The sequence below is a fragment of the Ovis aries genome, chromosome 2, assembly GCF_016772045.2.
Source record: "Ovis aries strain OAR_USU_Benz2616 breed Rambouillet chromosome 2, ARS-UI_Ramb_v3.0, whole genome shotgun sequence".
NCBI classification, from domain to species: domain Eukaryota; kingdom Metazoa; phylum Chordata; class Mammalia; order Artiodactyla; family Bovidae; genus Ovis; species Ovis aries.
The window spans coordinates 68,569,982-68,582,398 of NC_056055.1; the positions used below are offsets into that span (position 1 = coordinate 68,569,982).

The window sequence follows — 12,417 nt, forward strand, 5'->3', positions numbered from 1 at the left end:
AAGATGCAGAGAAAGAGGAAGGTCAAGAGAGGCCATACAGTATGGAAAGAAGGAGGCCTTCCAGAGTAGGTTGGTTTTCAACAGAGTAGCAAGTAGGAGAGAAGCTCTAGAGGGAAGTCAGGAAGAGTGAGAAATGGAAGCAAGGTACTACAGTATTTTTCAAATTTGCCATCAATTTGTGACTGTACCCAAGAGGAGATAAAATTTAAAAATAGGCATTTGCCTAATTTAGTGGATGACACATTCATGGTGAAATACTAGAAGGCTATTAAATTTGGAATCATTTCTAACCAGGGAGTTGATAAGCTGGAGGATAATCATGCTGACCTTACTTTCACAATTATGTACCAAACGCCAAGGTCAATGAGTTGAATGTAGCATGAGCTGACATAAGATGGGAGATTTTAAGATTTCTTCCTCTCCACACACAAAAGGTTTCCTTAACTGCAAATTCTGAAAATCTGAGATATTTCTATTATACTTTATCTTTGTGTGCACATCAATATATTCTGCTCTATGTCACAAACACACAGAAACAGAGAAGTCCATCCAAAAGGCTGATTTAGTACACAGTGGACTGAAGATTCCAGAGTAAAACAATTTTATACAAATAATTTATTTGTTCCCAGTCTGAAGAGGTACTTGAATTGTTCTCTTAGTATTTTTCTATGTAAATCTTTGCTTATAAGTTCCAGTGTGGTAAACATACCTGGGAGAATTTTGAAAGTCAGAAACTCCACATTTCAAAAACCTTCTTTCCCTTTGGATATCACTTCATAGTCTATGTAATGTTAGATTTATTATCTTTGTCTTATACAGTTCTTATAGGCATTGATGTCTGAAGGGGATAGGAGAGTGATATAACAGCTCTGAAGAATTATTATACTACCTGAGAAGCTGAAACCAAAGAAAGATGGTAGGCAAGATATTGGAGAAGGCAATGGCACCCCACTCCAGTACTCTTGCCTGGAAAATCCCATGGATGGAGGAGCCTGGTGGGCTGCCGTCTATGGGGTCGCACAGAGTCGGACACAACTGAAGCGACTTAGCAGCAGCAGCAGCAGGCAAGATATAGAATTCAGTTCCCAGGCATTTTAATATTAGGTGGCAAACTAGGGACTATTGGACCAGCACTATCAAATAGGGATATAATGTGAGCTTCGTGTGCAATTTAAACTTTTCTTTAATGAGAGCCACATTCTAAAGAGGGAAAAACAAATGAAATTTTATAATATTTACCTAATAATATATGCTAAGTATCATTTTATCATGTGATCCATGTAAAAATCCGTGACAGGATGGTCTGCATCATTTTTTCTGCACTGTCTTCAAAATTCGCTGTGTATTTTACACACTCAGCACATCCCAATTCAGAATAACCGCAGTTGCAAATGGTCCATAGCCACATATGGCTAGTGGCTGCCACACTGGACAGTAGTGCAGTTCTGAACCAAACATAGCTCACTTTTGGATTTTTTTAAGCGTCAGCTGGCAAAGAGAGGCATTATATAGGGAGTGCTCTAGTAGAGTAAACCTTAGGGCAAGTCGGTAAGCATGGACTTTTCCACTCCAGTAAGCACTGGGACTTTCTGACTTCTTTCTTGAGTTTGGGGTTGAACTTCTTAGTACACTTCTCAGTATGCAGCAGAAATAAACAGGGCTGCAGCATACTCTTGAACCACAGGAAAGCGCTGTGCACGGTTCCCCCAGAGAAAAGCAATTACCTCCAGTTTTTTAAAAAATTGTTTATTCCTTGCATGGATTATTACATTTATTTAAGTCACCCCAATAAGGATGACGGATATATAGTTTGCAAAAGTTGGTATGTATCTCGAAGTTTCTACCAACTTTTTTTTCTTTTAAGTTGCTTTCCCCCGGGCATGGTGTAGATACTTAATAAGGCCTAGCGCAAAGAATTCCAGGGTTGGTTTCCCGACCTCGCTAATTTTGCGGGGCGGAAGGCGCGGGTTCCCAGCTCTTGCCCACAGGCCCTGGCAGCTTCACAGCTTCGGGCAGATGGAGTTTCCGGCCTCGCTCAGTGGTCACCGGGTCATCCGCCTGCGCTCCTTTCTGCCTGAGGTCTGGGCCCCGGGGAAGAGCGCGCCGGTGGTGCAAGCATCCGGAGGGCAGTTCCGCGGTGGGCCCACACCCTTCTCGCGCGCCGCTCCCTGCAAGCCAGGCCGGGTGCCGTGTGGCCCGGCTGGCCGCCGCAGCTCTGAGGTTGGCCCTCCCCCGGGGTGATTTCAGCGTTGAAGGTGGAAATACGGAAGTTTCCAGCCACGACTGACAGATGAGGCTCGCGTCCAGCGCGGCATGCGCTGCAGCGGCTCTGCGGAGCGCGGGGGCCCCGCTGTGCGCACCCTGCGACCCTAGAGGCCTGCGAGCCGCCGGCGCGCCATGGCCACGCTACCAAGCGCAGAGCGCCGCGCCTTCGCGCTCAAGATCAACAGGTGAGACGCGCCCCGCAGCGGACTCGCTGCCGCACAGCCGCGGGCGATGGAGCGTGGCGCCCCGGCTGCTCCGAGATGTGGGGGTGGGGTTGAGGACGACGCCCGCAGGGTCCCTGGGAGTCAGCTGGCGGCGCCCCCGAGACCCGGTGGGGCCCGGAGCCCCCAGGCGGCTGTAGTGGGGCCACTGCTGAGCGCAGTGGCCCGAAAGCTGAGCGCAGTCCTCCTGGTAGTCCTCGGTCACCAGCGTCTCTTCCCGGAGCCACCTCCCCAACCCCGCCTCGCCCGTGCCGCCCTCGGGGTTGACAGGTGGCCGGTCCGGGTAGTGCGAAGGGCGCGGGGTTAGCAGTGCAGGGCCAGCCGCCGAGTTTCTCGTAAACTGCTCCTCCTTTTGAGGCTGCCCTGAGAAGGGGCGAGAGAAGTGAGTAAAATGAGGCGAGTTTTGCTCAGGCAGCTGCTTCAAGACTTGGGTTATTCTGAGGAGGGCTCTTTCCCCTCTTGTTTTATTTTTCCAGAAAAGAAGTTTGGCTCCTACCAACATCGCTATTTTTATTCTCTGGTCCAAAGGAGCCATGAAGTGGAAAAAGTGATTTTTAAAAAATTCTCCATTTAAATAAACAAGAAAGGAATGGCCTGTGGCTGACATTTTTACATTTCTAGCGCTCCAGTAAAGAAGTAAGGACAGATCTAACCCACCATCCAATTCATAATAAAAATTGCACAAACTAAATGTAAGCATATTTACTGCTCAAAGTTCTCACCAGAGGTGCTTTAACTGCAGTTTTTTTCCCCTCCACTGAAAACTGCTGACAAGTGTTTGAAGACATTTTTGTCATGCCCTGAGAAATCTAGACTGTCTAGTTAAAAGATAATATGAAATTCATCCTGAAGGATCAGCTTATTATTTTATAGCCCTCTGTGAAAGGCTGGTTCCACAGTCCATATTTGTGCTGCTAGACTTTGAAGAGGTTTGAATGACCAGGAATTAGAAGCCCAGAATAATAAGGCGGTAAGGACTTACGGAGGGTATGTTGAGCTTTATTAGGCATTTTATTTCCACCTGTTGGGCAGCTGTGAGCAAACCATTTCTTTTACCTTACTATTTCTTAATCTTTAAGCTAGTTAATTAGTATTGTGTACTGTGTATTAATGCTGTATTAATGGTAGTCAGAGGTCACAAAGTATATTTCCTTGTGGCCAGTTTTTTTCCATTAGGTTTCATGCCTGTCGCCATGCGGGAGGGGCAATTCGTTTAGGGGCTGAAGGGGATCAAACTGAAGTTCCTGACGGATGTACCACTTGCTATAGCTGCTGCTGTTCTGTCCCTTTGAATTTTAGGTTAGGTGGTGTAACTGACAGCAAGATTTCTGTCAGAGAGGTGCGGTTAATCTAAGGAGAGCTGTAGTACCTGTGCCAATCACTACAAAGGAGAGTGAAGTGCTCAGTCGTGTCCGACTCTTTGCAACCCCATGGACTGTAGCCTGCCACGCTTCTCCGTCCATGGGATTTTCCAGGCAGGACTACTGGAGTGGGCTGCCATTTCCTTCTCCAGGGGATCTTCCCGACCCAGGGATCAAACCTGGGTCTCCCACATTGTAGGCAGACGCTTTACCGTCTGAGCACAGGCAGTCTCTAAAGCAGCAGAGGGATTGGTGTAGTCTGAGGGTTACACGGTAAAGGTCCTGGCTGGAATCAGATCTGCTTGCCGATTGGCTCTGTTTCAGACTGGACATGCTATTAATATTTAACGCCTCTACACTTTGAGTTTTTGTCTGTGGAATGGGGACACTCCTAGTACCTACCTTGTGTGATTGTTGAAAGGATTAAGTGAAATAATATATACAAAGTTCTTGTAGTGCCTGGCTCAGAATCAATGTTAAATAAATGTTTGCTGTCCTCATCCACATTACTATCAGTTTTATCATTGTCGTCATCATCTGCATTGCCACCATCTTTAAGATCTTAAGAAAGAAAGTTAGGAAGAAGAGCTGAAGCTGGAGAACTTCCTGTGCAGAGATCCCTTTGGGCTAGGTGTGATGATCCCAGTGGCAGGTTGGAGTTGCCTTGGGGTGGATGTTCTCTCAAATGGCTCCCATCTCTGTGCTGAGAATGTCAGACACGCCTTCTGAAACAGAATGTGTGATGGATCTGAGCAAGAAGAGCCCCACTCAAGTTAAATAAAATATCAAAGGCTCCCTAATACTCAGGCAAGAATAAGGATTGGATATTCCTGTTTAGGGGGGTTCAGTTTTCCCTTTGGAAGCATTTTGTATATTGGGTAGAGAGTTGGCTAAAGAGCTTGGCAGAAATTAATGTTCGATGCAGTGGATTAATACAGACATACGTAGTATTATTAACATAATATTAAAATGTACCACTTATTGTTCATTTACTATGTCCCATACACTGTGTTTCGTGCTTAATGGATTGTATCATTATTTTATTATATATTATATTATATCATTATTATATCATTAGATTCTTACAAAAACCCTATGAGACTCACCTGAAGTCTCGTATAAAATAGGAAGGTGAAGCTTGGCGATGTCGTTGTACAAGGCATGTAATTTGTTCAAGGCCATGCAGACAGCAGAGGCAGAACTAGCATTACAAAGTGCTCCAAAGTATTCTTAACTGGTCAAGTGCCATTTTGAAATTCCTAAGAATTTCCTTTAAAAGCAAACAAGGAATTGATTTTTAAAAAGACATCAATTCAGTAGCCGCATTGCAAATTGTTCTGGTCAGTGTTTAATATGTAAATAAACTAACAATGTGATGTTCTGCAATTTTGAAGTTGAAAAAGAAAATATTTTCTCTTGCATGCCTATGTACTATTTTTTAAAATAGATCAACTTACAAAAGTAAGGCAGTGTTGAAATATGGTCATCAGTACATTGAGCATGGGTTCGTATTTTATCACCTCTCTACCCCGAATGATACAAACTGCCATTAAAAAATGTTTGTGGGGGTAAAATTGATGTTTCCTATCAAGGAAATATTCAAATCTGAGCTCATTCTGCCTACACCAGCCTCAAAAAAGAGTGAGCACACTATCTCACAGTAGGAAAGGAATGATCCCCACTGTTTCCAAATTCCGTAACTTCCTGCAAGCAGCATTGCTCAGTCTAGGGACAGGGCCAAAGCAAAGGAGGAACCTGGGAATGTCCGCTAGTGCCGGTTCCTCCGTGATTGCCCTGGCTATTTCTTTCATTTTTTTTCAAAATTAGTTAATTAATATTTATTTTCCGCTGTGCTGGGTCTTCGTTGCTGCACAGACTTTTCTCTAGTTGTGGCAGCGAGCAGGGGCTACTCCTCGGCTGTGGTGTTCCAGCTTCTCATTGTGATGGCTTCCCTTGTTGTGTTGGAGCTCGGGGCTTCAGGGCACCTTGGCTTCAATAGCTGGGGCACGTAGGCTCAGTAGTTGTGGCTCTCAGGCTCTAGACCACGGGCTCAATAATTGTGGCTCATGGGCTTAGTTGCTCCGTGGCATATGGAATCTTCCTGGAACAGGGATCGAACTCCTGTCTCCTGCATTGGCAGGAGGATTCTTTACCACTGAGCCACCAGGGAAGCCCTCTCTCATATTCTTATGAAGCCTAAATTTCCATGTGTTAGAAATCATCGTAGGCCATTTTTTGTTTCCTTTTGAGCACCAAGTATAATTGTATGATGTGGTTGCGTGACTTACAACAGTCGAACGTTTCTCTAGAACCCACAGTTAAGGGAGATACAAGAGAAAAGATCCACCACTGAATTTTTCTGAGCTTAGATTCAGTTTCTTATAAGTGTGAGATATTTGCCTTCATTTCAGTTTAATTGTCACTGTCTTCCTGTGCACAAAGGAAAGACTAGATCTGAATTAGGTAATTCATAATAATGTTTGCATTGGGGATTTCGGGCACTTCTGCATTCAGTGTCATGATACAGTCCTTGTATGAGTGCCAAGTCTCATCAACTACCCTTTTTTTCTTACTAGCATTTAGGGCTTTTATGTATTATAAAAATTATTGTTACTCTTCTGAAAATTCATTAAACAAAATCTTAGATTCTTTCAAACACAGAATAGATACAGAACTAGATCAAATATTAAAGTAAAGGACCTTGGGTAAAGAGAAAAGAAGTGCAGAATGCAGAAAAAACATTAATGATCCTTTGGACATTCAGTTGAAAAGGATAAATAATAATGGCTTATGCTTACATAATGGTTACTGTATGGTAGTCTCTACATGTCATAACTCATTCACCCCTGTGAGGTAAGAACAATTACTGTCTCCATTTTAGAAATGAAGAAACTAGGTACAAAGGAGTAATGAAGACTGTTCAAAGTCACAAACAGCTAAGGGCAGAGCTAGGATTCAGATGCAGGCAGCTTTGCTGCAGAATCCTCTCCCTTAACCCCATCTACCATGCTGTAATCTCAATTTTATTTTGAAATAATAATAAAATTAGTAATATTTATGGACTACTTTCTATGTGCCTATTATCATCTGGACTTTGTATACATTTATTTCATGATTATAGAAAAGGAACAAAATATAATGTATGATAAGAATCATTACAGAGTGATTTTATGGAAGATAAAACCAAGCATCCAAAAAGACATATTGCTTTCAAGAACAATCCTAATAAAAGATAATTCTAACAATCCTAAAAAAAAAGATACAAATGAATTTATGTATGAAACAAACCCACAGACATGGAAAACGAATTTATGATTATCTAAAGGGAAAGGGAGGACAGCTAAATTAGGAGGTTGGGATTAACACATATACACTACTATATATAAAATAGATAACCAACAAAGACCTACCATATAGTACAAGGAACTGTACTCAATATTTTGTAATAACCTACAATGGAAAAAAATCTGAAAAGGAATATATATATGTGTGTGTGTGTATATATATATATATATAACTGAATCACTGTGCTATACACCTAAAACTAATATGATATTGTTACTATACTTACATGAAAAAAGAACAATCTCAATAACTTTTGGCATAAAGACCAGAACAAGAAGAAGATACTGCATTGTTCCTGAGAAGTGTTTGCTGATTTTGTCCGTAAAAATGATGCAAGCATTAAAATACATGCAGTCAAATGTCTAAATGCATGTTTGCAGTGGAATAGTGTTATTCTTTTACTAGTGATGGCATAGCAGGGTGTGGATGCTTTCAGGAATTACTGCGTTTGTCTGATGTGTTCTAGACCAAAGACCATGAGAAGAGGCTTCAGGCAATTACACTTAGAATTTTGGTCTTTCACATTCAGAATCATTGTTTTTGTTTTTTTTTTTTTCAAAGCCACATGTGAACTTTAGGAATCTAGTCCAATTGAAAGAACCTTCTGCTAGGGTGAACTTTTCAAATTAGAATTTTTGAGCTCTGACAATTCACATGTATGTATAGAGCCAATGATTACTTCAGCATGGAAAAGAAAATATAATTACATTCTGTGGTTACCTAGGAAGAGAGGGAGAGCTCAGAGAACCAGGTCTCCCATTTCTACTTTCCACACAGAGCTAGTGATGGAATGAGGTGATGTTAAAGACACCTCAACCTTCCCTCCTCCTAACAGGCAGGGATGTAACAATACCCAGAGTTCTTGCTGGAGAATGCTAAGATAAAAGAATGCTTAGTTGTTTTCAATGGTGAACACCAGGTGCTTATTGCTGTTTTGGTCAATAATAAATAGCTAAAGCAACAGGAATATACTATCCCTGTTCCCACAAATGTTCAGTCTAATTTGTCACCAGTCAGTAACTACAAAGGTTCTCTGCTGCTGCTAAGTCACTTCAGTCGTGTCCGACTCTGTGTAACCCCATAGATGGCAGCCCACCAGACTCTCCCGTCCCTGGGATTCTCCAGGCAAGAACACTGGAGTGGGCTGCCATTTCCTTCTCCAATGCATGAAAGTGAAAAGTGAAAGGGAAGTCGCTCTGTTGTGTCCAACTCTTTGCGACCCCATGGACTGCAGCCTTCCAGGCTTCTGTCCATGGGATTTTCCAGGCAAGAGTACTAGAGTGGGGTGCCATCGCCTTCTCCAACAAAGGTTCTCTAGGCTCCAGGAAAATACAAGAGTTTATATACTGTGGTTATGCGTGGTTCCTGTGCTTCTAGAGTTTGCACTATAGTAGTACACTTTGCTGTTTGGGGTACATAGAATAAAAACAGAATGATATCTCTAAAAATATATAGGAAGGCATCTGTATACAGGGTGCAGTGAAATCAAATAAATTGGTAAAGTTGGCCTAGAGTATACGATCATTATATCGTGTCCCACTGTGTTCAGATCAAAGGCAGAATTAGAAAAGCAGAAATGGCAGTGGTAGAACCAGTGGGAGAGCTCAGGGAGCCAGGTCTCCCATTTCTACCATCTTTGTTCTGTTCTTTCATCTGTGTTCATCATTAAAAGTAAGAAAGTACAACAAGCAAAAATGTGTTTTAGTTACAGCTTGTTAATATTTGGATGTGTCAATGCATCTTTCCATTTTTACAAAAATAAGATCATACTGCATGTCCTGTTTTATGCTGTATTTTTAAATTTAAATATGAACAACTCTCCATGTTCATCCATGGAGGGCTACATTATAATTTACATAGGCTGTGTAAAATTGTGTTGATTAGGCATGCAGTGATTTATTGAATTAATTCTCTGTGATTGGGTTTTAAGATGGTTTCCAAGTTTTTACAATAATGTACATAGCTTGATGAATAGCTTTATACATACATCTTTATGTGTTAGTGCAAATAATTCCTTCAGATTTCTAGAAGTGGGATTCCTTGCTCAAAGGAAAGAAATATTTTTCAGACTTTTGATACACATGACTGAGTTGTTTCCCAGTTCAATTGTACCTCTTTACATTCCTGCCACTGGCCCTACGAGTTCTCATTTCCTCACATTCACACCCCTGCCTGGTTTTATCATTCCTTTAAATCTTTGTTGGAAATCTTGACCCTTTCTCCTTGATATGTCTTATCTTTTCCTGTTCAGTTTCTCTCCTAGATCCCTGTATGACCTCTGAAGTCATTCTTTAGGGATTAAAGTAGTTGTGGATTTCTCCTTTTTCCTTTGCCTTATGTATAACTATCGATGGTTTTAATCTCTGTCTTTCTCACTTTCTGTGAGAGATTCTTTTTGTACAGAGAATAGGTGGATTAATTGTAAAGGTAGAGTGTTCTAGCAACTTAGTTCTTTCTTGCTTCTTTTTGAGACTCTAGTTGGCCACACTTTCATTTACTTTTAGTTTGCTTAACGATCTAATTCAATCTACCCATCCTTTACATAAACTAGCAATTTTAAAGGAAGTAGCAAATAAAAAAATCAAGATCTGTGTTCCTCACAAATATATTGGAGTGGGTAACCTTTCCCTTCTCCAGGGGATCTTCCCAACCCAGGGATCAAACCCAGGTCTCCCACACTGCAAGCAGATTCTTTACCAGCTGAGCCACAAGGGAAGCCCCTGACATAGCTCACTGGATGTGTTTTCCCTTGGATCACAATATAGAGACAGGGACTTCTTTCATGCTTTGGGAGTTTCCTCTTCCTCTGGAATTGGATTTGGGGCTTATACAACATGTTAGTATCACTCTGCTCAGAAACCTCAGAAGGCTTCAGAAGTTCTCCTATCATTCTCATTATACAACTGATAATTTTAATTGTTCTTCCCTGTGAGAAGCCAAATGTAAAAATAGCAGAAGATTAGGCTAAAGCAAGATGGCTGTCTGGGGAGGCCTTACAAATAGCTGTGAAAAGAAGAGAGGTGAAAAGTAAAAGAGAAAAGGAAAGATATGAGCATCTGAATGCAGAGTTCCAAAGAATAGCAAGAAGAGATAAAGCCTTCTTCAGCGATCAATACAAAGACAGAGGAAAAGAACAGAATGGGAAAGACTAGAGATCTCTTCAAGAAAATTAAAGATACCAAGGGAACATTTCATGCAAAGATGGGCTCGATAAAGGACAGAAATGGTATGGACCTAACAGAAGCAGAAGATACAAAGAAGAGGTGGCAAGAATACACAGAAGAACTATACAAAAAAGATCTTCATGACCCAGATAATAACGATGGTGTGATCATTCATCTAGAGCCAGACATCCTGGAATGTGAAGTCAAGTGGGCCGTAGAAAGCATCACTACGAACAAAGCTAGTGGAGGTGATGGCATTCCAGTGGAGCTAATTCAAATTCTGACAGATGATGCTGTGAAAGTGCTGCACTCAATATGCCAGCAAATCTGGAAAACACAGCAGTGGCCACAGGACTGGAAAAGGTCCGTTTTCATTCCAATCCCAAGGAAAGGCAATGCCAAAGAATGCTCAAACTACCGCACAATTGCACTTATCTCACATGCTCGTAAAGTAACACTCAAAATTCTCCAAGCCAGGCTTCAGCAGTATATGAACCGTGAACTTCCTGGTGTTCAAGCTGGTTTTAGAAAAGGCAGAGGAACCAGAGATCAAATGGCCAACATCCGCTGGATCATTGAAAAAGCAAGAGAGTTCCAGAAAAACATCTATTGCTGCTTTATTGACTATGCCAAAGCCTTTGACTATGTGGATCACAATAAACTGTGGAAAATTCTGAAAGAGATGGGAATACCAGACCACCTGACCTGCCTCTTGAAAATCTGTATGCAGGTCAGGAAGCAACAGTTAGAACTGGACCTGGAACAACAGACTGGTTTCAAATAGGGAAAGGAGTGCATCAAGACTGTGTATTGTCACCCTGCTTATTTAACTTCTGTGCAGAGTATATCATGAGAAACACTGGACTGGAAGAAACACAAGCTGGAATCAAGATTGCTGGGAGAAATATCAATAACCTCAGATATGCAGATGACACCACACTTATGGCAGAAAGTGAAGAGGAGCTAAAAGCCTCTTGATGAAAGTGAAAGAGGAGAGTGAAAAAGTTGGCTTAAAGCTCAACATTCAGAAAACAAAGATCATGGCATCTGGTCCCATCACTTCATGGGAAATAGATGGGGAAACAGTGGAAACAGTGTCAGACTTTATTTTGGGGGGCTCCAAAATCACTGGAGATGGTGACTACACCCATGAAATTAAAAGACACTTACTCCTTGGAAGAAAAGTTATGACCAACCTAGACAGCATATTCAAAAGCAGAGACATTACTTTGCCAACAAAGGTCCATCTAGTCAAGGCTATCGTTTTTCCGATAGTCATGTATGGATGTGAGAGTTGGACTGTGAAGAAGGCTGAGCGCTGAAGAATTGATGCATTTGAACTGTGGTGTTGGAGAAGACTCTTGAGAGTCCCTTGGACTGCAAGGAGATCCAACCAGTCCATTGTGAAGGAGATCAGCCCTGGAATTTCTTTGGAAGGAATGATGCTAAAGCTGAAACTCCAGTACTTTGGCCACCTCATGCGAAGAGTTGACTCATTGGAAAAGACTCTGATGGTGGGAGGGATTGGGGGCAGGAGGAGAAGGGGACGACAGAGGATGAGATGGCTGGATGGCATCACAGATTCGATGGACGTGAGTCTGAGTGAACTCCAGGAGATGGTGATGGACAGGGAGGCCTGGCGTGCTGCGATTCATGGGGTTGCAAAGAGTCGGACACAACTCAACAACTGAACTGAACTGAACTGAGGCTAAAGGGGAACTAGATTGAGAAATGCAAAACTGTAAATAATCCACCCCCTTCTTCCTCCTATCTCTTGACTTTCTGATGCACAGATAAATTAGTAGGCTTGTAAATCCTAGGTTGGTTAGTTTGATAGTTTATTCATTCATTCATTTACTCACTCCAGCTATTGAGGGTCACTATGTTCCAAGTGCTGTGCTGGGCCTTGGTAATACAAAGGCAAGCAAGTCATGATATTGCTGGCAAAGAATAAAATATTAACTCACAATATGGATCAGAAAAAGATGGAGCTGTCCCTTGCCTCCTAACCCTTCATCTGGGTGTTGTGCCTTCAAAGTGGTCCTCTTTAGGGATGTGCCA

At 42.1% G+C, this 12,417-nt stretch overlaps 1 protein-coding gene across 7 annotated transcripts in view; it reads left to right on the top strand.

The window, feature by feature from the left end:
- Positions 1-12,417, top strand: part of DOCK8 (dedicator of cytokinesis 8) — a 266,032-nt gene that overhangs the window by 27,031 nt on the left and 226,584 nt on the right. For 4 of the 7 annotated variants that reach the window (XM_042243383.2, XM_060410912.1, XM_027964518.3 and 1 more), the window contains exon 1: positions 2,289-2,450. The exons of 2 other annotated variants lie outside the window; for them this stretch is intronic. Coding sequence is in view for 1 of the 5 variants with exons in the window: in XM_027964518.3 (XP_027820319.1) it covers positions 2,398-2,450 (53 nt within the window). In the remaining 4 variants the exon portion in view is untranslated. Of the gene's footprint in view, positions 1-2,288; positions 2,451-2,962; positions 3,457-12,417 lie in introns of those variants that run through there. One more of the 7 variants, XM_042243384.2, reaches the window with a different exon arrangement.